We start from the raw sequence: 27,528 nt of genomic DNA, 5'->3' as shown, positions 1-27,528 counted from the left end.
TATAATCCAACCGGTAATTCATTATCTTCTGTAGCCTAGGATCTTGCGCAGCCTAGAGGTTCAGATATATCTTCCACGGTGCTACAAAATTCCATCCAGGATTTGTTCTTAGCCTTTTTAAGCACGTCCTTGTATTTTATTAGCTCTATTTTAGCTTTCTGCAGCCAACAAGTTCTGAGGTCCACCATGGCGGTCGCTGTTTGCCCCTTGGTTTGGCTCTAGGACAAGTTAATTAGGAAATTGACCTTGAGACTAGACAATTGTGAACCAAAGAAAATTTCCTAACTTTCAATGATATTTTAACCTTCATTTCAGCTTTTTGTATTTAATAATTGTAAAAGTTAAAAATCCTTAATATCAAGGAAAAATTTTTCACCAAAGGAAATGTTTCCCCAAAAAGTTGGAAAATTGATCATCTTCAAATTAAATTTGGTTAGCTTTGGCTCGAATCTTAAAAATTAGGACAAAAATTTCTTCAGTGTATAATAATTGGTAGTCGGTATGCTTCAGTCCAGAATCCCGTTAACAATGGTCCAGTGTTCTTTAAGTAGATAGTGCTACGTTCTTTTACTTTTATATATTACTTTTTTTACAATCATCCATTGTCAAGAAAACCTGTTTAACCATCCTTTCGGCTTGTTCCAACACCCCACAGTGGGAGAAAATCGAGAAAAACTTAAAAAAAAACAGTAAGAAAGGGCAAAAGTCGGGCGGTGCCGACTGTATAATACCCTACACCTATCCTATAAGTACAATGTAGGAGCTTTATCCAATTCTGAACCAATTTTGGTGGACCTCGGCGTATGTTTTCAGATGGGTAATTAAGCAATCCTTATCAAATTTCGAGTAAATATTTTCAAACTATAATAACTGCGATTGACAAATTATAACATTATTGAAAATTATTCAAATATATGGGAGCTTTATCTAATTCAGAACCGATTTCGAACAAACTTCTCAGATAATGTGATAGGTGCCGAGGAAAGCGTTGTGCAAAATTTTGGCAATATTGGTCAATAAATGCGCTTGCAGTGATCCTAGAAGTGAAAATCAGACGATATACATATATGACAACTATATTTAAATCTAGGTCGAATTCTATGAAATTCACCAGTTATATCTAGAGTCATAAGAAAGTTCTTCCTGCCAAACTTCGAGAGAATCGGTTAACCAATGACCTTTACCACAGTAGTGGTGTAGGGTATAAATATTCCGTGTGAGAACGTGTAGAGATATCTCTTTGACATTTGGAATGGTTAGAGCTGAGACTGACGAGTTAGAGAAATCGTGTGCAAAATTTCAAGGCCCTAGGTTGTTCGGGCGCCTTTTGTAGGGACCCTAAAGTTGATCACATCGGTGTTACGAAAATTTGTTGGGCTGTCAAATCTGTCAAATCTTTGTTTTGCTGGATGCAAATTGCAAATTTTGCCCATGAACATTCCACTAAGGAACAGGGGCAAACTTCTCACATATCAATGAGTGAAGTCCGATTCAAGTTTAAGCCATTGATAAGGGCCCTCCTTTTTATAGCCGAGTCCGAACGGCGTGCCGCTGTGCGACGCCTCTTTTGAGAGAAGTTTTGCATGGCATAGTACCTCACAAATGTTGCCAGCATTAGGAGGGGAAAACCACTGCTGATTTTTTTTTTGTTTTTATTTTTTTCTGATGGTCTCGCCAGGATTCTAACCCATGCGTTCAGCGTCATAGGCGGACATGCTAACCACTGCACTTGCGCACTCTAGAGGCTCAAGAAGTCAAGACCCAAGATCGGTTTATATGGCAGCTATATCAGGTTATGAACCGATTTGGACCATACTTGGCACAGTTGTTGGATATCATAACAAAACACGTCGAGCAAAATACCTATACTAATAAAAAGTATTTGTGCAAAATTTCAAGCGGCTAGCTTTACTCCTTCGGAAGTTAGCGTGCTTTCGACAGACAGACGGACGGACAGACGGACGGACAGACGGACGGACAGATGGACGGACATGGCTAGATCGACATAAAACGTCACGACGATCAAGATTATATATACTTTACGGGGTCTCAGACGAATATTTCGAGTAGTTACAAACAGAATGAAGAAATTAGTATACCCCCCATTCTATGGTGGAGGGTATAAAAAAAGTCAAATATCCACAAAACCGGTGGAGATATTGTAGACCTCAAGCGGTCTTTTTTGTAGGGATTTTTGAGCACTATCCAGTAACAAAATGTGGATATCGGACCACAAACGAAGATTTGGCAGCTTCAACAAATTTTCGAAATACCGAGCAAATACCGAAAATAAGGGCCTACCTAGGCGCCCGAACATCCTAGGACCATGAAATTTTGCACAACTCGCTAAAACTTCAACTCTTACCATTCTAAATTTCAAAGAGCTGTCTCTACCCGATCTCACACGGCATATTTCTTCCTTGTTTGTAACACCCAGAAGGAAGAGAGATAGACCCATTGATAAGTATACCGATCGACTCAGAATCACTTTCTGATTCGATTTAGCTATGTCTGTCTGTCCATGTTAATTTGTATACAAAGTGCAGGTCGCAGTTTTCATCCCATCGACTTAAAACTTGGAACAGGCATGTTTTTCGGCCTAGAGACGATGCCTATTGAAATTGGAAAAAATCGGTTCAAATTTCGATATAGCTCCCATATATGTTATATGTTCGTCCGATTTGCAGTAATAATGCAATAAAATGGTCATTTGTTAACCAATTCTCTCGAAATTTAGTAGGTAGAATTTTCTCTCGACTCTTGATACTACCAGTCAATTTCATGGAATTCGATTCAGATTTAGATATAGCTCTCATATATATATACCGCCCGATTTTAATTTTTTGCGTCGCATCAAGCGCATTTACTGACCAAACTTGCCAAAGTTTTGCGCAACCCTTTCCTCGACGACTACCACAATTTCTGAGAAGTTTGCTCGAAATCAGTTCGGATTTTGATATAGCTCCCATATATATGTTCGTCCGATGTTGAGAAATATAGCAATAAAGTGCTCATTTATTAGCCGCTTCACTCGTAATTTGGCAGGAAGGATTTTCTTATGACTCTCGACATTATTGGTGAATTTCATAGAAATCGGTTCAGATTTAGATATAGCTGCCATATATGTATATCGCCCGATTTTCACTTCTAGAGCCACAACAAACGCATTTATTGACCTATCTTGCCAAAACTTTGTACAACGCTTTCCTCGACAGCTACCACAATATATGAGAAGTTTTCTCCAAAACGGTTCAGATTTAGATATATCTCCCATATATATGTTCGTCCGATTTTGAGAAATATAGCAATAAAGTGCTCATTTGTTAATCGATTCTCTCGAAATTTGGCAGGGAGGATTTTTTTATGTTTTTCAACATTTCTGGTAAATTTTATAGAAATCGGCTCAGTCTCAGTGAGAGGTCGGGTGGCACCGGCTCTTGCACAAATACTGAGTGCCTACAATGCTCGATATGACAAGGCGAGTTATTGGCGCCGCGGCAATCGGTCCTTTGGACCGGAACGAGCTTGCTCACCAACAGGAGCTTGACGAGGATCGCCACCACAACATGAAAATGTGGTTACAACAACTACCACAATACCTAAGAAATTAGCTTGAAATCGGTTCAGATTTAGATATAGCTGGCATATATATGTTCGTTAGATTTTGGGTAATTTGCAATACTTTGTCGTTTGTCAGCCGTAGTTATTACAGTTTGAACATATTTGCAGTTTGAACATTTGATCGTGAAATAACCCATCTGAAAACATCCGCCGAGGTCCATCAAAATAGGATCAGAATTGGATACAGCTCCCACATTGTATTTATAGGGTAGGTGTAGGGTATTATACAGTCGGCACTGCCGGACTTATGCCCTTTCTTACTGGTTTTTACTAGTTTTTTTTTTTTTTTTCATTTTCTCCCACAGTGCACCATTGCTCATGAGTCCTAGAGACTTTCTACTTTTGTTCTTCCAAGCAAACACCAGAGTCTTCGAGAAGGTCTCTGGTCGTTCTGCTTTCTTTACTTTCTCTCTGCCATCTTGCATCGAAGAGAAACCTATGTCTGTTTAATAATTTCTTCTGTTTCTCTCCAACAAGGAAACGTGTCGGCAAGATGTGTGTTATTTGTGTCCTGGCAACAATCTTTCCTTTTATTAGGCCTTACGAATAAGCAGGATTTAATCAATTGGAATTTTTGACATAAGCGATTATACATTGAAAGTACAGAATTAATTTATTCAACCTTCACCTTACCAAAGATTGTAGTTTCATTATATTCAAAAACTAGCAAATTTCATGTTCTGCTACTAAAATCCCGTTTAGTAATGTTAGGTAAATGCTTGGCAACCCTATTGTATCTGCCAAAGCTCCGATACTGATCAACGAACGCTCAATTAAACTTCGCTACACCAACTTCGTAGCAACGAAGAAATTTGTGGCAATAAACTCTGAGTAGACCGTTTCTTTTTGAATGCCAATAAAAAAAAAAACAATTCATTCAAGTAAAACAAACGACTGAAAGCTTTTACCATTCGTAGATCGTTAATGCAAAAACAAAGAAAATGAATGCAATCGATTTGAGGAAAAAAGTTCCTACCCATAAAAGTCGTTTTATTTTTACTATGTATGTACATGCAAGAATTTGTCGACACAGAAACATTATGCATTCTGTGGATATTGTGATTGCTATAATTGAGAGCCGTGGGCCCAATTGTTGGCAATGATGTAACTAATCTAAGGAGGGAAAAAATTTTATTTAAATTATAATTCATTTACAGAAGCTCACACTTTTCTAGGACTAGATTACGATTGACACCAGCCTAGTGAGTGGGTAGGTATAATGAATTTGCTGGTTAAGGTGAATTTAGCGCTTCCGAATATAAAAATCCGATGCGTAACATATAGTTTGGGTGTTTCACTGGGTAGGCCAAGCCGTCATTACACGTCATGTTTGTCTTATGACATATTACTTTTTTTACTCACATGTTATTTAAAATGTTTGACAATTTACATAAAATTCATCACTTTTGCTATCACACCTGTATGCTGTTTTCGTAGGACAGAATCTAAAAAAAAAAGAAGCAATATATTTAAAAAATTGCATGTGCTATTTTGAAAAGTGAGTTTCATATGTTAGTTTCATTTGCATAACACAATATTTGCAACTCTACATGTGCTAAATTTGACATGTCATAAGAAACCTACATACCGCGTAATAGAGCCTTAAGTGTAGTTAAAGTATCTCTTTGATGAAACTTGTTTTTTGTACTCGCTAAAAGCTATACTATTCCCATACCTGAGCGTCTTAGAAAAAGATAGATTTAGCAAAAAATAAAATATTTTTACACAACAGTTTTGTCTGCTAAAAATGGGAAAACAAACATGAATGCTGTTTTAGCAAACATTTCCGTCTGCTATTTCAGCAAACACAATCTGCTGTTGTAAATACAAAAATTTACTAAAATATTGAACGCGTATTACAGCTGAATTGACAATAAATTGTTTCTTTTTATGTTTTCTTCTATTCATGTTTATCTAATACGACCGGTTATCGGTTCTGATTACTTTTTTTCCAAAGGGAGTCGAGCTAATAACCATGAGAAATTGTGTTACAAGAGAAGATTTTAGTTTGTGGAATATAACTGAAAAGCAAAGGCCACTGTAGCTCAGATGTTGTCATTTCCGCCTATGACGCTGTACGCCTGGGTTCGAATCATGGCGGGAATATCAGAAAAAAATTTTCAGAGTACGTTATCCCTTCCTTAATACTGCTGCTACAATGGCAGCAAAATAAACTACTAACAGCCAGCAGATAGTGTTTGCTACTATCAGCCCATCTGAAAGCCTCTGACAAAGTTAATCAGATGTTGGTAGTTTTTGTATTCGACTATAAAAGTTTCCCTAAATCAATGTAATTTGGACATTATTTGTAACATAACTGCACGATATACGTTATTCTTTGAGTTTATGTCGTCTTCTTTACAAACAACACATTCGCCTATTTAGGCATTTACGACCCTTTGTAGTTTTGTTTTTTTATGTTTTTTTGATGTTCAAAGCTTCTTAGTTGTCTTCGGGTACTCCTTTTTTAAGACTGATATATTTTTATTACTCAATAGTCTTTTATTAATAAATCATTTATTCACTCAATTAATTGATCATATATTGTGTATTGATGCATCGTATGCGATCTTAGTTCGTTACAGCTTTCGTTGTCTTTTTGTTATTTAAAGTTTAATACCTCTGCTCGCCCATATATAGACGGTTCCTTGTCACTACAATTTGAACCGACCCTTGACAAGGAGAATACAAACAAATAGTCAGTGCTACTAGCACTTTTTCTATGTTTTCTGCTGAAATCACCAATCAACGATATCTTTATTCATTATTTTCTTAAATCCACATCTGTATGGGCATCCCTATAAACAAAAAAACTCTTATAATTAACAACAAGTTAACGAAGCAGTTATAGTACAATTAGCCAAATTTGATCTTAACAGACCTTTAAATCACCTAAATGTCATTGGCTATAAAAATGTTGTTTATAAAAGAGAAATTGAGATTGAGAGAGCGAGAGCGAGAGATAAAGCAAAACATACAGTAGACACACTATTTAAAGCTAGTCAAAGTTTTGGTCAGTGAATCATTGTAACGGAAAAAGCTTTAATTGTAATGGCAATGTGCCTCAGCGAATACAACCATGAGTTATGTTTAACGCTTTATGGGTAGTGTTGCCATTCTAGTTTTCAAATAAACCTTAAAGTTCTATTTATCACATATTGCCGTTTCAATTAATCGAAAGGTGCTTGAATGGCTAAAAGTGGTATTTACCATATTATAAGGTTTCTTTTGCTAAAAGTATAAATACATATGGGTTTCTTATATTCCAAATCACGCATTCTGTGATCGACGTCCTCGCGTAAGCACAACACGCTCGACGTCCCCGCCCTGGCACCATACCAACTAACGCATTCCGCGATCTCTCAGATCTCCGCCTGCAGTACCGTATTATGGTCAGGCAGTCTAAAACAGATCTCAGTCCCTGGGTTCTCAACTCTGTCCTCCATCTTCAATCCATCTATGTAACATGATCGTCCAGATGGCAATACTAGGGTTCCGTCAATCCAAGACTGTGCCTCTGGAGGCAGTGCCTCGCACTCGACCTTAAGGTTTATCTCAGGTATCCGATCGGTAACCTCTTCTCTTTCTTCCCGATTTCCTATCGTCGCCACGATTATACCGCTAAGGGCTGCTCCCATCCTCAATCCATTCTCCCATGGCCTTAAGGCTCATAGCCGCAGTGGCTGCATCACGCTTAATCTGTATATCAATGGGTCGGATATCCAGAATAGTCTCCAGTACCCTAGTGGGCATTGTCCTCATCGCTCCGCCTCTACCAAGACAACATGTTCTCTGAACCTGTTGTATGGTCGATGCACTTGCACTTTTTGTCCATAGCAGTCCATCAAACTTGGAGCGTAAGTATTGGTATAATCAATCTCCTGTAGAGCCAGTGGACTATACTCCGATTCAGGCCATATTTCGAGCCTACGGCCATTCAACATAGTGCCCAACATCTGTGAGCCTTCTCAGTACGCTTCTGAATGTGACACTTCCAATTGAGTTTCCTGTCAAAAATCACACCTAAGTATTTGGTTCGGATCCTTACCCCTTAGAAGTATTATAACATCGTCTGCGTAGCAGACGGGCTCAAATCCCTCCTCAGTCAGCATCCATAATTGGAAATTTATGGGGATCAACCATAGGAGTGGCGATAAAATGCCCCCTGTATTGTGCCTTGTGCCACCTTCTCCCTTATATTTATGTCGTGGGACATACAATTTATCCACCGTTTCTTAGTATATAGTTTATCCAGTCTCTAGGGACTGGGCCCAACCGGTACTGGTCGAAGGATTAGATCAGTGTGCCGGTCCGCCTATTGTTAAAAGACCAATCTGTGTCAATGCATACCGTCAGTGTGTACGTTTTGGCAACGAAAGATTCTTCTATTTTATGCACAACCTCGTGCAAAGCAGTGTCCACCGACCTTCCCTTGACATAGGCATACTGTTTGTATTTGAGCAGTTCGCTGGATGTCATACTCTTTATCATGGTGTCCACAATACGTTAGATGGTTTTGGGTAGAAACAACATGAGACTTATGGGTCTGTAGGCCTTTGGTGTCGTATAACTTGCCTTTCCGGGCTTGGGTTTAAATACCACCCTTGCCTCCTGCTAGGCTTTCGGAGTATAAGCAAGTCCCAGACATGCTGTGAAAATATTGGCCAGGTGAGGCACCAGATAGTCTGCCACTTTCTGTAGTAACGCCGGAAATATTCCATCAGGTCCGGTGACCTAAATGGTTTGAAGCCCCCCAACGATTCCTTCGCCAAAAATCCCGTAATTATAAACCTTCAATCAACACCATTATTCCAAGATTCCGGTGTATCCATATCCATTTTTTTTATCCATGCTATCGACCTTTTCGCAGAAAAGCTTCCAGGAGGCACGTTATCTTATTGTATTCCTTGAGCCGTGTGTAACACACATCCCAATAAGCTTTCTATTTTTGAACGACGTGCTCCGTTAAAAAGTCTGCGGACCTCTTTCCCAATATTGTGAATCTCCCCGGTTATCGAGGGATTTTCTTGGGCTGATTTCCTTTCCCGAAGAGGACAACTATCTTCGAAGGACCCCTCCAGTGCAGTCGTAATCCTGTTGACATTTTCGCCATTGTCTTCTATGCTTGGTCAACCCAAATTATCTTGTCCAAGTCTTCTTCTGAGTAGCTTTCCGAGTCCAGCTGGTTTTCAATTCGTTAGTTTCGTAATCCTGTTGACATTTTCGTCAATGACTTCTACGCTTGGACAATCTGAACTATCTTGCCTAAGTCTTCTTCTGAGTAGCCATCCGAATTGTGTCCAGTTGGTTTTCAACTTATTCCGGAAGCTTATCGGATTCGGCGCTGGCCGTGCTACTCTAAACCTAATGTAGCGATGGTCAGAGAAAGAGTGTTCTCTGAAGACCGACACTCCAATCCTGAGTCTCATCGATTAGATTTTTCGAACATATCGTCACATCCAATACCTACTCCCTAATCCGATTAACAAAGGTAGCGGTGTTACGAACATTAAGTGTTATTAGGTCGTTAGTATTCAAGAACTCTGCCAGGGCTTGACCATACTTATTAGTGGTGAGAGTTCGCATCGCACTCTATTAGTATCTCGTAGTATATATAATTCAAATTTTTATGACAAATAACGCAGGACCTTGTTAACCATTTACCATTTCTTCTTTTATGAATTCAAACATTCCTGCCACCGTAGCGCAGAGGTTAGCATGTCCTCATATGGGTTCAAGTCCTGGCGAGATCATCAGAAAAAATTGCAGCGGTGGCTATCCCCTCCTAATGCTGGTGACATTTGTGAGGTACTATGACATGTAAAAACTTCTCGCCAAAGTGGTGCCGTACTGCGGCACGCCATTCGGACTCGGGTAAAAAAAAGGAGACCCCCTTCCATTGAGCTTAAATTTGAATCGGACAGCACTCATTTATATGTAAGAAGTTTGCCCCAGTTCCTTAATGGAATGTTCATGGGCAAAATTTGAATTTGGAACAGTTTGATTTCTTGATTTCAACTTGGTTAACCCGAAGCCTTTCGGGTTGACGCAGACCGATTTAAGGGAGTGGGCGACGAATGTGCATGCAAGGAACAGCGAAACGGTCGGTAGGACGGCGAAAATCCTATGGGGGGATCCAGATCGTTAAAAGACGAAGCTATTACCGAAAGGAAGCAAGAAGGAGGTCAGTATACCTATTGGTATCATAACGGGACACATAGAACTATGAGCTCACTTATGCAAAATCGGTGCGGCAAGTGATAGCATGTGTAGGGCATACGAGGAAGATGATGAGACGTTGGAGCATTTCCTTTATCATTGCCCGGCTTTCGCGTTTAACAGATACCGGCACATAGATGGAGACACATACCAGACATGAACCAACTTGGGGCAGTGGTATTTTTTAAAAATTTCTTTTTTATAGATTACTTTGAAGTTTATACAGCGCACAACAAGCCGATTACTGGCTTAGGTGTATGTCCATAGTGGCATGGGGCGGATTAATATCTGCACCCTCTTGTCAACCTAACCTATATATGTATATTCTTTTCAATTTTAAAATGTATTAAAAAGGACGCTTAGTTCGATTTAATGTTGTAACACAATTCAAACTCAAATTTTTACCAATTGTAAGTAGATCTCAATTAGTAAATCGAACCAAAAAAGCAAAACTTAACACGACACATTCAACGACATTGAATGTGTCGTTTAGGATGCATATCGCCTATAGACGTCGCATTTTTCATCCGATTAGGCTAACATTTTGTACAATGATTTCTCCCATGCCTTTGATTTTATTTGCCTTATTTATTATATAAATCGATCTCAAGATTTTTGCTTCTCATTTTCGTTTGAAATATAGGCGATAGGAAATTAACGATAGTATCGATACTATCGATTTTTTTTATTAAAACCATCGAAAAACTCGAATGTTGCGATTATCGATATTTTGCCAGCTCTAGCTTGCTTGCGATTATTTTCTTGTGAAATCTGCAATAGTGTTGTATTTATTCCCATGACCAGTGATGGGCATAAATACAATATACGCTTAAGTACTCAATCTTTGTCTCTATTATGAAAGACAAAAGTGAATAATTATTGGGTCGGTTAACGAATAATCGTTTGTGGCTATCAAAGAGTTTTTGCCATTAAAGAGTTTTTGGTTTTACGAAAAAGAAATGTATTTTTACCGTAGGCGAAGCTGCTAAAGGGTTTACAATAAACAAAGTTAGTTACGTTCAATAATGTAACGTTTATAGCTATCTTTTGATATGTTGGAGTGAAACGTCTTACAGCCACAATAAAAAAAAATCGTAATTAAACCATTTTGTTTGTGGGAAAAATGTCCCAAACGTAAAATTTTTTTTGTAGAATTCGGCTCAGCCAAAGTCGACGAGATTTAATTTTCATACTCACCACCCTCAAATAAGGATATACTAATATAGTCATTACATTTGCAACACTTCGAAATATTGATCAGCGACCCTATAAAATACACATCATCTTGACATTGTGAGTCTATTTAGCTATGTCCGTCCGATCGGCTTTAGTTTTTGGCCGCTTATCCGCTTGAAATTTTGGCCAAATATTTCTCTTCGATATAGACCGTATGGTTTGAACTGAATTCATTTCTATCAATTCGAACCGACTCAACTTGGCATATTTTTAATTGTTCCTAATTAATTGTTCCAGCTATATTTCTTTTAAGCTTTTTTTATTGTGATTCGGCAACACTGGGTCGGTGTGCACTGGCTCAAAGCTGAGCTCTCTTGCTCTCTCAAAGGCTTACCAGCGTAAACACATGAATAAAATCCAAACAACAAATAAAGCTTAAGATGGCTAAACTTTTTTTTTTTTCTTCTCAGCGCGCCCATTTCCAAATGGAAGGGAGGCAACCGACCGACCAACCAAACTCACTGTTCAGTTACCACTTGTTGCTAAAGGTGAAAAGACGTTATCACGAGTATAAGACGGTCAACAGACAATAACGCGCGACAACAGCGAGCGGAACTTCTTAAATACAGTAATCAACGTTGTGTTTGTTTAAATAGCGATAAAACACCAACAACATTTCAATAAATAAATTAATATTCGCACACAGCACAAGGCAAAAACAAAAACCACAGCAAGAAATAAGGTTAATATTAAAAATAAAACTGATACCGCAGATAATTAAAGAAATTTTGCAATAACACAAAAACAATGTGAAATGAAAACAAATATTATGCAAATATCAGTGGTGGAAGCGACTTTTAAGGAAACCTGTAACAAGGAAAAAAAAAGAAATCAAATTCCAAGTGAGATACGTGTCGGTTGTTTTGGTGGAAGCCACGCGCTAATCAAGCCTAGTTTACACACACAAACACACTGACTAAAAAGCGATTAAAACAAGAAATTCAAAATAAAAACAAATCAGAAAAACAAGACAACACTAATACCAACAACGCCGATAGTTTAACGGAAAATTTTATATGCGACAACTCAGTTTTTTTCCGAACTTGAGATTTGTTTCTGGTGTGCGGTTTTTGTTTCTATTTTTTGTAGCGGTTAGGCAACAACAACAATGTTGGAACCCCCCAAGTTTGGTTGGTGAACGCCTGTTGCAACAAGGTGTAAAAACATGTTTGCAATTCACTCCCCTCTCACTTGCTCCACAACCAATTTTTAGATTTGATGCGATTTGGTTCGACAACAGCTACTCGATGCTGCAATATCGACAAGTAACTGCCAGGCGACAAAATCACAACTTAAACGGCAGCAATTTGCTTTGGTTTGTTTTTTTTTTTTTGTTTTTGTAAAATCAATCCCAGTTGAACAAATATGGCATGGCACTCACTCAATGTAAACCGGGCAGCCAGGCGACGGCGACGACCAGGCAAAAGCAACGGTGAAATTTTTTTTATTTAAACAAAAGAAAGAAGGCAAGACAGAGGTGGACAGACAGAACAGTCAAACAGACTGTCTAGCCAGTGTATTGGCTCGGGCAACTAGAGGAAGGGTATATGAAGCACAACAACAAAAATGCGGCAGCAAATTGCGTTAAATCGATTCAATTCAAAAAATCAACATTTTAATCGATTCCAATTCGATTCGACGTAATTGATTTTGAAAAACAAACCAACCGCAATAGTCAAATTAGCGCTGAGGATTACAATTGGAAAGTTCAATTTCAACACACAGTCTTATAGCCTGGCGTTTGCTTTTGCAAAAGGGTGGTGGCGATAAACTGATCACCCTCTTTACCCCTTTCCAACGTTAACAATTTCAATTTGTCCAAAAGTTATAAAGTGGAGAGGTTAGTGATATCTACATTGCATATGAAGACCTTGAGATTCAGTAGTGTTTACATATGGCACATTGGCTCAAATCGTCCAACGAAAAATCAAATCTGGTCATTAAGACCATATGTATTGGCAAATCAAATTGCTGCCACATGAAATCAAATCTGATGATAAGTTTATATGGGAGCTATCCTAATGTAGTCCGAGTTGGTCCATATATATCATCCCTACCGACCTACGTTAATAAAAAGCAAAAATGTAAATTTGCCAATGGACATTCCATTGGGAGATTCTTCTCTCTTATCAATGAGTGCAGTCCGATTACAGGTTACGCACAAGAGAGCTTTTTTTATAAACAAGTCCGAGAGGAGTGCCGCAAAGCAACACCTTATAGTAGAGATGTTTTAAACCCAACAAATGTCGCCAGCATAAGTAAATCCTTTTTGCGTTGTGGAGCCTTCAATCCACCTTCAATCCACCTTTTACAAGAAGTGTTTGTTCAAAAACTGGAGCGCATAGCTCTTTTATTTCGGTGAAATAAGCGCGACTCGACTCTCCCTTTTGGGCAGGGAGAGACCATCAGAAAAAATTTTCAGCGGTGGTTTTCCCTCCTAATACTGGCAACATTTGTGAGGTACTACGCTATAAAAATGGAGGTCCCTTATCATTGAGCTTAACAACTTGAATCGGACTGCACTCATTGATATGTGAGAAGTTTGCCCCTGTTCCTTAGTGGAATGTTTATGGGCAAAATTTGCAATTTGATAGCCGAGATGGTACCGTGCTCGGATTGTCAGTGCGGAGGTCGTGGGTTCGATTTCCACCAGAGGCTCAAAATTGTTTACGTGAGTCTGTAAAGTTCAGCCACTCTAACCTAACCTAGACCAATATATTCAGGTGTTACAAACGGAATGTACAGTATAACCCCTACCCTATAGTGAAGGATATAAACATTCATTCATGGAGTTACCCAGGGTGGAATCGTGTTACTCAGGGTGGAATCGTCTTCTTGGGAGGAGAGAATGTTCCATTTACGGAAAGCCCAAAAATACCTGGTTGTTTTGTTGGACATAAAAACCAAACATTTTGGAAAAGCCAAGAAAGCAACTCTTGCCTTGCACTCAGAGACATTACTTTTATTTTACTAAACTTAACTCTATTTAATTTTATTTATCATTTTAAGTCGATCTAGCCATGTCCGTCCGTCCGTCCGTCGGTTAGGATTGTAAATGGGCCAAATCGGTCCATGTTTTGATATATTGGGTTGCCCAAAAAGTAATTGCGGATTTTTCATATAGTCGGCGTTGACAAAATTTTTCACAGCTTGTGACTCTGTAATTGCATTCTTTCTTCTGTCAGTTATCAGATTGTACTTTTAGCTTGCTTTAGAAAAAAAGTGTAAAAAAGTATATTTGATTATAGTTCATTCTAAGTTTTATTAAAAATGCTAAATGCATTTCTTTTAAAAAATCCGCTTTTTGGGCAACCCAATAGTTGCCATATAAACCGATCTTGGGTCTTGACTTCTTGAGCCTTTAGAGGGCGCAATACTTGTCCGATTTGACTGAAATTTTGCACGTATTGTTTTGGTATCACTTTCAACAACTGCGCTAAGTATAGTTCAAATCGGACTATGTTTTGATATAGCTGTCATATAAACTGATCTTGGGTCTTGACTTCTTGGGCCTATAGAGGGCGCAATTTTGCACGTAGTGTTTTGGTATATTTTCCAATAACTGTGTTAAGTATGATTCAAATCGGTTCATAATCTGGTATAGCTGTCATATAAACCGATCTTGGATCTTGACTTCTTAAGCCCATACAGCACAATTCTCATCCGATTTGGCTGAAATTTTGCATGAGGTGTTTTGTTAAGTCTTCCAATAACTGTGCGAAGAAAAGTTCAAATCGGTCCATAACCTGATATAGCTGCCATATAAACTATTGTAATATGGGATCTTGACTTCTTGAGCCTCTAAAGGGCGCAAGTATAATCCGATTTGGCTGAAATTTTGTACAACGGCTTCTCTCATGACCTTCAACAAACGTGTCTAATATGGTCTAAATCGATCAATAGCTTGATACAGCTCCCATATAAACCGATCGAAATATAACACAATAGCATATTCTTATTCAATATTCTTTGTTTGCCTAAAAAGAGATACTGCGCATAGAACTGATAGACAAATGCGATCCATGGTGGAGGGTATATAAGATAGATTTGGTCCGGCCGAACTTAGTACGCTTTTACTTGTTTATTTTATTTTATTTAACACTTTTTTTATTTTATTATGTCTTACTTTTTTTTATTTATTTATTTTGTTTTGTTTTACTTAATTTTATTTAACTTTTTGTGTTTCATTTTATTTTTTTTTTTTTTTTTGTTTTACCTAATTTTTTATTTTACTTTATTCCATTTTACATCATTTTATTTTATTTTATGTTTTCTATATTATTTTGTTTTCTTTATTTTATTTAAATTATACTTTATTTTATTTTTTTATATTATTGTATTTCATTTTTTTTTTTTTTTTTGTAGTTTAGTTTATTTTACTTGTTTTTATTCTATTTCATTCTATATTATTTTATATTTTAAAACCCAACTTTATTGGCCAACAATTATTTAAAATTTTACAATCCGGTTTTATAGGATCTTATCTTTCATTTTATTTTATTTTACTGCCCTCCCAACAACCCCATCAAAAATTGAGCAGCTGACATTTTCGGTCAACAACAGTATTTTTAGCAGGCAGCATGCTAGTCTGAGCATGCTAACATTTTTTCATAACAGCAGAACTTTTGTTGTAATTATTAACTACTAACAGTCGCCAGACAGTGTTTGCAGTCATCAGCAGACTTTTGTCCCTGAGTGTTAGCCAGTATTATGAAGATAAGGGTGAATTAGGTGAAAGTGGCAGTCCTTTAGTTCATTGTGACACCAGTTTTTATATGTAGAACCCAAGTCCTTGCTCTGGTTATCTGATACAGCTACCAACTATGACACCGGTTCATTCAATGTTTGAGTTACATACATGTTTAATTATAACTTTTCGTTGGAGTTATACAATCTATTCGAAAGTTATAGATATGGAATTTCCATGCATTACCTCTATTTCCACTGCCCGCCACTATTTAAATGTTTTCCCACTAACAAACAGCAGCATGCAATATCAGTTTCAGGTATTCTTCTGTGTTTTTTTTTCTGTTAAGTCTGTGTCGACGTAACAATTAGCCAGCAATTGTAAATAGTGACGTTAGAAAAATGTTTTATGATTTCTTTCCATGGAAATCAAACCCTTTTCATGCATGTATGTGCTTAGAGCAAAAAATCCCCACTAAAAGACGTTGCAAATTCTAATTAAATTCCCCAGAAGAGCAAGGGGCATGAACATTGTAAACTTAATGAAAGTCATAACGCTTATTGTTCTGGTCTCTAAGAAATTGACGTAAAACTTGTTATTTATACTGAACATCCAATGTAAACAGAAGACTGACATCAAAACAAGCAACCATAACAACTACGTCCACAATGGACGATGAAGATAATGGCAAAACCCAAAACACATCGATTCAAAGGTTTTTAACTGGCAACAGTTGTAACTGTGGGTAGGCGAAAGGGGGACGGACAATCTTCGCCAACCCCACCGGGTTAAAAATAACATTAGAACATGCAAATATTGACTTTTATTAAATACATTGAGCATAAGTTGCCACCGATAACACTAGTTGTCGTAAAAATTCAGCGCAAGGCCAAAAAAAACCATGGGAAGACTGCTAGGAAAGCCAAATCACAAAAGAAACTTAAATTCAGAGTCAAAAACAAACTATTTTTTAATTTCAGTCACTAGACCATATTGAAATGTCATTTAGGAAAAACAAGGATATTTCACTCATATCGAAGAGTGCAGGCTTATTCAAGTTTTAGATCAGTGATAAGGGACCTGTTACTTATGTGCAAGACCAAATGGTACAGGGTGCAAGGCTATATTATGGTAAAGTTTTGTATAGATGAATAACTCACAAATGTTTTCGATATTCGAAAGGGATATAACCACCTCCGAAAACTATTCAACATCACAGGTAGGCAGGCCAAACCCTGCACCACGGTTCCTTTTTGGTTTATCAAAAAACACAAATATGCATATGAACCACGCCGACTCGAACCTGACGTATTATGGTATTAGAATTTTGTAAATTTATTTACATTTTGGTTGCGATCAATGTAAATCTCTACACCTGTAGTTTAGTGTAATCATGTGGACGTGTATAAGTTCTCGTTCATACAAACATAGTTTCAAGAATTCATGCGTTAGCGTAATTTCCTTCAGAAATTCCCAAAAATTACGGTCAAAACAATGACAAACCAGCAAAAAACTAAGTCGCCCTCTCCAAGTGTTCGGAAATTATTTAAACAAAACATTAAAACAAAAACAAAAATACACCAACATCAAAAAAAGACGTACTTGAACTTGTCTTGATTTTATTGATGTTTATTTTGGTATTTCAACTTTTAGTACTTGAAAACACCAACGACAGCACACTCGTACTCGTATTGAAATGCGAAACGAAGTAGAGGAATAAAAACAAGTTATCAATAATGGTCAGAAAAAAACGTAGCATTGGGGGTTTACATTATTGCTTACAATGTCCTACATAATAAAACTAAACGGGGGCTAAATGCAATACAACATAAAAATATTTGGTGATATTATACGTGAGAATTTTTTACTTGGGGGAATTTTGTCCCACAAAATGGACGGGGAACATCCATACGCAAAATCTCTTTAATAAGCTTTTAAAAAAGTTCACCACTACTGTGATACAGGGTATTATAACTTAGTGAATTTGTTTGTAACACCCAAAAGGAAAAGAGATACACCCACTGATTAGTACCGATCGACTCAGAATCACTTTCTGATTCGATTTTGCTATGTCCGTCTGCTGGCCATGTTAATTTGTATACGAATTACAGTTCGCAATTTTCTTCCGATCGTCTTCAAATTAGGTACATACATGTTTTTTGGCCTTGGAGGCCACCGTAGCGCAGAGGTTAGATTGTCCGCCTTTGACGCTGAACGCCTGGGTTCGAATCCTGGCGAGACCATCAGAAAAAATTTTCAGCGGTGGTTTTCCCCTCCTAATGCTGGCAACATTTGTGAGGTACTGCGCCATGTAAAACTTCTCTCCTAAAAGGTGTCGCACTGCGGCACGCCGTTCGGACTCGACTATAAAAAGGAGGCCCCTTATCAATGAGCTTAAACTTGAATCGGACTGCACTCATTGATATGTGAGATGTTTGCCCCTTGTTCATGGGCAAAATTTGCAATTAGCATGTTTTTTGGCCTAGAGACGAAGCCTATTGAATTTGGAAAAATTCGGTTCAGATTTCAATATAGCTCCCATGTATATGTTCGCCCGATTTGCAGTAATAATGCAATAAAATGGTCATTTCTTAACCGATTCTCTTGAAATCTGGTAGGAAAGATTTTTTCATAACTCTCGACATTACGGGTGAATTTCAAAGAAAATGGTTCAGATTTAGATATAGCTGCCATATATACATCGACCGATTTTCCCGCCTAGAGCTACTGCAAGCGCATTTATTGACCAATCTTCCCAAGATTTTGTACAACGCTTTCCTTGACGACTTCCACAATATCTATAGAATTTGGTTGAAATCGGTTCAGATTTAGATGTAGCTCACATATATATGTTCGTCCGATTTTGAGAAATATTGCAATAAAGTGCTCATTTGTTAACCGATTCTCTCGAAATTTGTCAGGAGAGATTTATATAATTATAACTCTCAATATTACTGGTGAATTTCATAGAAATCGGTTCAGATTTAGCTGCCTTATGTGTATATCGCGCGATTTTCACTTCAAGAGCCACTGTAAGCGCATTTATTAACCAATCTTTCCAAAAGATTGGTTTCCTCGATGCCTACCACAATATCTAAGAAGTTTGGTCAAAATCGATTCAGATTTAGATGCAGCTTCCATAATATGTTCCTCAGATTTTGAGTAATTTACAATAATGTTGTCATGTGTCAACCGTAGTTACGACAGTTTGAACATATTTGTTCGAAATATGATACGGAATGTTTAATACCCCATCTGAAAACATCCGCCGAGGTCCATCAAAATTAGTTCAGAATTAGATATAGCTAACACTTTGTACCTATAGAATAGGTGTAGGATATTATAAAGCCTGGTTTATATTTATTTCCCATATTTCTCGTTTGTAACACATCGACATATTGGTCCAAGACCCAACAAATTATATATACTCTCGATCATCTTAACATTCTAAATCGAACAAGCCCTGTCCGTTCGTCTGTCAAAAGTACGCCAACTTTCGAAGAAATAAAGCTAGGTTCTTCAAATATAGCTGCCATATAAACCGTGCTTGTATCTTGTTTTTTTAGCCTCTAGAGGGGGCAATTCTTATCCCATTTGACTGAAATTTCGTATGATTTTCACTCACTATGCAAAATTCGTATGACATGTTCTGTTCTGGCCCAAATCAGTTCCTAACCTAATATAGCTGCCATATAAAAGAATTTCGGATTTTGATTTCTTGACTCTAGAAGGTGCAATTTTCACCCTATTTGGCTGAAAATTTAGCACGTTAAGTTTTTTCAGCCGTGCCAAATATAGTCCAAAATAGTTTTATAACCTGATATAGCTGTCATATAAAGCGATTGTTGATCTTCTTCAGCCTCTAGGGGACGCAATTATTTAGCTGAATATTTTAAACATGGTATGACTTCTAATAGTCATGCCAAATACGGTCAATCTGTACCTGTAGATCTATCGATGAAATGAAAGTTCGATTGAATTGAAAAAGTTGTATACTTATTCCAAAATTCATTTGTTTCATTAAGTTTTTCGTACGAATAGCACAACTTTCAGGGTTGCTATTTTTATATCCTCCACCATAAGATGGGGGTATACTAACTTCGTCATTCTGTTTGTAACTCCTCGAAATATTCGTCTAAGACCCCATAAAGTACATTCTTGATTGTCATGACATTTAAAGTCGATCTAGCCATGTCAGTCCGTCCGTCTGTCTGTCGAAAGCACGCTAACTTTCGAAGGAGTAAAGCTAGCCGATTGAAATTTTGCACAAATACTTCTTAAAGTTAGGCCGGTTGGGATTGTGAATGGGCCATATCGGTCCATGTTTTGAAAACCGATCTTGGATCGGTTTTCAAAGCATGAAAACCATATAAACCGATCTTGGATCTTGACTTCTTGAGCCACTAGAGGACACAATTCTTATCCAATTTGGCTGAAATTTTGTATGAGGAGTTTTATTATGACTTCCAACAACTGTGCTAAGTATGCTATAAATAAGTCCATAACCTGCTATAACTGTCATATAAACCGATCTTGAATCTTGACTTCTTGAGCGTCTAGAGGGCGCAATTCTTATCCGATTTGGCTGAAATTCTATATGCGGTGTTTTGTTATGACCTCTAACAACTTTGTCAAATATGATTCAAATCGATCTATAACCTGATATAGCAACGTGTTTTGTTATGACTTCTAACAACTGTGTCAGATATGGTTCAAATCGATCCATAACCTGATATAGCTGCCATACAAACCGATCTTGAATCATGACTTCTTGTTGAAATTACATGCGCTTTTACTTATTTGACATTTATTTCCCTAGTTATATTTTTTCAACGCAACGCTCAAAAAAAGCTAAACGCTTTTCAAACGTAATGACGACATTAGAAATCCCCATATCGTTTGGTGCCACTTTAGTACACGTGCTACAAATACTAAAATATATGAAATTTCATCAAAATCGGATTAGGTCGAGGTCAGCCATTAATGGCTTAATGAAAAGAAATAAAATCACTCTAATTCAGTTATTGAAATTAGTTCGATTACGTTGTAGGAAGAAAACAAAGCATGTAACAGCATTTACAAGCGGCCAGGTAGCTGAGTTGGTAGCGTGCTCGGATTATCACTTAGGGAGTCGTAGGTTCGATTCTCTGTCGCTACTGTGATAACACAATGTACAACAAGTGAAAAGGCGTTAAGTTCGGCCGGGCCGAACTTTGGATACCCACCACCTCGGGTATATATGTAAACCACCTTTCATGAAAATTCGGTGAAAATTTCATACCATAGACAATAAATGCGTCTTTATGGCCCAAAAACCTAAAACCTAGATATTGGTCTATATGGCAGCTATATCTAAATTTGAACCGATCTGTGCGATATTTCAGATGTATGTCAAGGGGCTTAACTTAACACACTGTCCCAAATTTCGGCGACATCGGACAATAAATGAGCATTTTATGGGCCCAAAACCTTAAATCAAGAAATCGGTCTATATAGCAGCTATATCCAAATCTGAACCGATCTGGGCCAAATTGAAGAAAGATGTCGAGAGGCCTAACACAACTCACTGTCCCATATTTCAGCAAAATCGGGTAATAAATGTGGCTTTTATGGGCCTAACACCATAAATCGGAGGATCGGTCTATATGGCAGCTATATTCAAATCTGAACCGATTTGGGCTAAATTAACAAAGGATGTCGAAGGGCCTAACACAACTCACTGTCCCGAATTTCAGTGGAATCGGATAAAAGATGTGGCTTTTATGGCCCTTAGACCCTAAATCTGAGGATCGGTCTATATGGCAGCTATATCCAAATCTTGACCGATCTGAGCCAAATTGACGAAGGATGTCGAAGGGTCTAAGACAACTCACTGTCCCAAATTTCAGCAAAATCGGATAATAAATGTGGCTTTCATGGGCCTAAGACCCTAAATCGGAGGATCGGTCTATATGGCAGCTATATCCAAATATGAACCGATCTGGGCCAAATTGACAAAGGATGTCGAAGGGCCCAACACAACTCACTGTCCCGAATTTCAGCAGAATCGGATAAAAAATGTGGCTTTTATGGACCTAAGACCCTAAATCGGAGGATCGGTCTATATGGCAGCTATATCCAAATCTGAACCGATCTGAGCCAAATTGACGAAGAATATCGAAGGGCCTAACACAACTCACTGTCCCAAATTTCAGCAAAATCGGATAATAAATGTGGCTTTTATGGGCCTAAGACCCTAAATCGGCGGATCGGTCTATATGGGGGCTATATGAAGATATAGTCCGATATAGCCCATCTTCGAACTTAACCTGCTTATGGACAAAAAAAGAATCTGTGCAAAATTTCAGCTCAATATCTCAATTTTTAAAGACTGTAGCGTGATTTCAACAGACAGACGGACAGACGGACGGACATGCCTAGATCGTCTTAGATTTTTACGCTGATCAAGAATATATATACTTTATAGGGTCGGAAATGGATATTTCGATGTGTTGCAAACGGAATGACAAAATGAATATACCCCCATCCTTCGGTGGTGGGTATAAAAATCGTTTAAGTGATGTCTTGTTCGAAAGCCACTGCCGGGGTTTTTTCGGGATTTTATTTTATTTGGGGAAAAAGTAAAAATTGGCGATTTCTGGGGGAAATTTCGCAAATTTTCTTGCGTATACGAATTTTCCGTGTGTTAATTGCTGGTTAATACCCTTGGGTTAGATGTGTTTAATTAGAAAGCGTATTCAACTACACTGGTGTTTACTGTCGAAACGTATCTCTCGAGATGGAAAATTGTTGATGAAGTTGATATACATACATACATAGGCTTTAGTCCATCAGAAGCCATAGACTTTAGTCCATTGTACCAAAGATGGAAGTGTTTACAAGAATTCAAGGTCGACTAAGGTCGCGGAATTCAAAATGCTATAATAACTTTTTATACCCACCATCATAAGAAGGGGTATCTAGTATCTAGTAATCTCTAGGGTTATCTAGTCATTCTGTTCGTAATACCTCGAAATATTGTTGTGCGACCCCATAAGGTGTATACATATATTCTTGATAGTCTTCATATTCTAAGTCGATCCGTCCGTCGAAATCACGATAGTGTCGAACGAAAGAAACAAACTCCTTGAAATGTAGGGCTATTTGCAAGTGGGCCATATCGGTTCTGATTTCGACATAGCCGTCTATACAGGCTAATACAGATCGGAAAAAGGAGCCCAGACGAACGAAAAGCAACCGTTCTACATTTTAATAGAAACAAACTTCATCATATATTTTTTAGGGAACTTTCTCAGGGAAAAAATATTCTAATTGGCAATTTTTTGGGGAATTTTGTTTCAAAAAAAAATCTGGCAACTGTGACTCTAACATAGATAATAAGTTTGTTCGTGTACTCAAAATATTGTGCAAATTTGCAGAAATTGTTACTTGGAAGTCGTTCGCGTACTTCATTTTCCAGCAGAAGAGAGCAGGAGCGTGCGTGCGAGCGAGCAAAATTTTGAGAGATTGGTAATTGAGAGCTTGCAATGGTCTGCTGGAGGTTTTTTGTCGGCAGAAATTTGCATCATCAAACAGCTGTTTTATGAAAACCAGCTGACTAATTCTAATAAATAACAAAAGAGAGTAGAGGCTGTTCTTACTCTCCTGCAAATTTTTACTGGAAAAGTACGCGAACAGACCTAATGAAAAGAGAGAGAGATAGAGAGAAAGATCAAAAAGACAGTAACTTTTGATGAACAGACATCGCAGTTTGTCAAAAATTTTGAAAATCAACTTAAGAAAACTTTAAACAATACTGAAAATATTATATAACAAAAGAAAGGGAAATGCGATATCCCGAATAATAAGAATTGCTAATGCCCGTTTTTGTAGCAGCCACAGTGACGCTGCGGTTTCGAACGCGTTATTTTCCTACCGAAAACCCGATACCACTCATTGTTTGGTTAGTGCATATGTACAACACTTAAGTGATCGTATATCGTTCGTTTGTTATTTTTATTTTGCGGTTGCTCTACTAACCGGTTTTATGAAGGCACCTCAAATTTTCCTTAATTCCCCCCCATTCCGCTGTTATGGTTGATTTTGGTTGCTACTGTTGCTAGAATTTAGTAAGAAAAAGAGGGGATATAATTGAACCTGTTATTAGCAAACAAAAGCGTGTTAGCCGCGAAACATTCTTAACAATCCATTTTAGATATCTTTTGTCGTTTTCACCGTAAACGTTAATATTTAGGAAGTGTTTTTTTCTTTCTTTAACTCGTTAGGGGATTTTTTGTTTCTTGGAAATCTCGCATCACGTGTAGATGTGAATTGACTGCTTAGCTAGAAAACTGCTCATTACTTCATCGCCGTAGATAGATGATGCTGCCGATGTTGATATATTAGATGGGGTTGCGATAACGTTATACTACACATATTACCAGATGTTTACATTGTTATAGTCGCAAGCAATTCATTTCAGTTGTCTGATTACTCATTATAGTCGTGTACTTTGATTCTTAAATCAAGGCATCGATATCAACAATAATAATAACAAGTAAAAGCCTGCTAAGTTCGGTCGAACCGAATCATATATAATCCCACTATGAATTGCATTTTTCGAGTTTTCCCGGTATCTCTTTTTAGACAAACAAAGGAAAAAAGAAAAGAATTGTTATGCTATTGGAGCTATATCAAGTAATGGTGCCATTCGGGCCGTAATTGAATTGAATGTTAGAGACCTTAGTAGAAGTCATTGTGTAAAATTTCAGCCAATTCGAATAGGAATTGCGCCCTTTAGGGGCTCAAAAAGTAAAATAGGCAGATCGGTTTATATGGGTGCTGTATCAGGCTATAAACCGATTCAGACCATATTTGACACAAACGTTGAGGGCTATAGGAAAAGCCGTTGTACAAAATTTTAGTCAAATCGGATAATACTTAAGCGCTTTAGAGGTGCAAGAATCGGTTTATATGGGAGCTATATCAGTTTATAGACCGATTTGAACCATATTCGGCATAACTGTAGGAAGTCATAGCAAACACGTCATGCTAAATTTCAACCAAATCGGATAAAAATTGCGCCCTCCTGTGGCTCCAGAAATCAAGATTCCAGATCGGTTTATATGGCAGCTATATCAGGTTATGGACCGATTTGAACCATATTTGACACAGTTATTGGAAATCAGAACAAAGCACGTCGTGCAATATTTCAGCCAAATCGGATAGGAACTATGCCGTCTAGAGGCTCCAGAAGTCAAGACCCAGATCGGTTTATATGACAGCTATATCAGGTTATAGACCGATTTCAACCAAGCATAGCACAGTTATTGGTAATCATAACAGAACACCTCATGCCAAATTTCAGCCAAATCGGATAAGAATTGTTCCCTCTTGTGGCTCAAGAAGTCAAAATCCACGATCAGTTTATATGGCAGCTATATCAGGGTATGAACCGATTTTAACCATATTTGGTACAGTTGGTGGAAGTCACAACAAAACGCGTCGTGCAATATTTCAGCCAATTCGGAAAGAAACTACTATCAAAGGCTCAAGAAGTCGAGACCCCAGATCGGTTTATATGACAGCTATATCAGGTTATAGACCAATTTCAACCAAACACAGCACAGTTATTGAAAATCATAACAGAACACCTCATGCCAAATTTTACCTAAATCGGATAAGAAATGTTCCCTCATGTGGCTTAAGAAGTCAAGATCCACGATCGGTTTATATGGCAGCTATATCAATAAGAAGTATTTGTGCAAAATTTCAAGCTGCAAGCTTTACTCCTTCGAAAGTTATCGTGCTTTCGACAGACGGACGAACAGGGCTAGATCAACTTAAAATATCATGACGATCAAGAATATATATAATTTATGGGTTATCAGACGAATATTTCGAGGAGTTACAAACAGAATGATTAAATTAGTATACCCCCATCCTATGGTGAAGGGTAAAACAAGATCTTCTAATAGGCAATTGGGTTTACTTGGTTTTATAGGCTCTTTTTCGCTCATACGGGAATTTGTGATTTTTTGTTAAACCATTCAATTACCAAAACTGCAGCTAATAATGTTGAAAAAATTGGAAAACCAACAGCGCTACCACCGATAATTGCATAATATTTGTAAAGAAAATAGTCAACATAATCAAGAGTTCAACAATATTTTACAAATAAATTTTATTTTACAGAATTTTACCAAAGATATAGAATTGGGAAAATTACTATGGAACGTACCCAAAGTTGTTCCGAATCCCAAGAAAATATTCACTATACTGAAACGCAGTCAAACCAGAGTACCAGTGTTGTAGAACAACTACATCTTCGACCCAAATCGCATAAATGTTCAGATAAAATGGATTTTAACGTTACTACAAAAGTCTTCACATCCAGTTCCACATCCATACCCGCCACTACAACAGTGCGCAAGAAGCGCCTGCAGCGTCAAAAATCAACCGTATACAGTGGCGATGAAACAGAGTATGCTGCCGATTTGGAGGAGGAAGAAGACGAAGAGGACGAAGGCTACAGTCCGGCCAGCGAAAGAGATTTGAGTTTAAATTTACCTGCCGTTTCGAATTTATCCAATCAGAAGAAGAAGCAAGTGCGCTTTCGCAACAAACAACAGAGTGAAAGTTCACTACAGATCAGAGCCATTACACCCATAGCCACTTTAGATAAAACAGCCTCCTCCTCATCCCTGACTTCTTCATTGACATCGACAGGTACCACCTCCAGTAGTGGCCATGAGCGTCGCCTTAAATCTGATGGTTCATATGACTCATTAGCAGAATTGCCTCAATCCAGTATTCCGGGTGGTCATTTTCAATTGCATCGAGGTATTTTGAAACGTGACAATTCGGTACATTCCGATTCCAGCCGTTATTCCAGTGTTGACAGTTTGCTTGAGGCACGCAAACCTGATCCCGAAGCCATTTTAATTAATCTAGGATTTGGTCCTGTGGTCTCGGATGACATACTCTCCCGTATTCCCAAGAGATTTTTGAAACCCTCCCAAGTGCGTGGCATTGATACAGACGCTTTCATCAAACGCCTACAATTGGCTCACTCATTGGCCGATCACAGTGTCTTGGGTTACAGAGGCTTAACAGGGAATCCTGATGCCCCACCCTCACACATAGTGGCAAAGATCATGGAACGTTTTGAGGTGAACGAAAGGAAGAAATCCCTGACTTCTATGGAACTGAAACTGCGATAGTAGCCAAATATATGATAGCCAAAGTCCATGCTAATTTAGAGAAGCTCAAGATGGGCCCCACCGGTGTCGCATCATATTAAAGCCATTTGCAAAGTACAAGATATTCTTGTGTGATCATTTCTTATTATAGCTCTATAGTATAAAATATCTTGTCCCTAATTAAAATCGTTTAACTCTTAATCTAGTTAGTAAAGAACATTTCCATAGTTTAAGCTAATATGTAATGCCAGTACTTAAGATGCAAAGAAGATGTGTTACTTAATTTACTTAGTTATTATTTTCCAAAAATATATTTTAATACCAAAAGAAATACAACCTTTTCATAATTCAACTTTTATATTTCAAAACTCGAAGCCATCAATACAACTTCCAACAGATGCACAGAATCATGTGTATACCATGGGAGTAGTGTAATTGTGTTGACAAAAATTACACAAAAATACATGCATTGGGAAAAGTACAGCTAATAGACAGGGTTGTCGAGCGTGGGTAATGTGGTGTTTATATCACAGAGGCATTTTCGCAATCAATTCGGTATGAAAACAACATACCAACGTTCGGTCC

At 37.8% G+C, this 27,528-nt stretch overlaps 2 protein-coding genes across 2 annotated transcripts in view; both read left to right on the top strand.

The window, feature by feature from the left end:
* Window positions 1-27,528, top strand: part of LOC106096026 (calcium release-activated calcium channel protein 1) — a 168,168-nt gene that overhangs the window by 46,897 nt on the left and 93,743 nt on the right. The gene's annotated exons all lie outside the window — the stretch shown is intronic.
* LOC106096027 (protein ITPRID2) lies at window positions 11,517-27,270 on the top strand. The gene is made up of 2 exons (XM_013263542.2): window positions 11,517-11,758; window positions 25,937-27,270. Exon 2 carries the CDS (start codon window positions 25,972-25,974, stop codon window positions 26,962-26,964), a length of 993 nt encoding a protein of 330 aa, XP_013118996.1. The 5' UTR covers window positions 11,517-11,758; window positions 25,937-25,971; the 3' UTR covers window positions 26,965-27,270.

The sequence above is a fragment of the Stomoxys calcitrans genome, chromosome 5, assembly GCF_963082655.1.
Source record: "Stomoxys calcitrans chromosome 5, idStoCalc2.1, whole genome shotgun sequence".
In the NCBI taxonomy this organism is placed as follows: domain Eukaryota; kingdom Metazoa; phylum Arthropoda; class Insecta; order Diptera; family Muscidae; genus Stomoxys; species Stomoxys calcitrans.
This window is presented reverse-complemented; position numbering and strand designations above follow the sequence as displayed.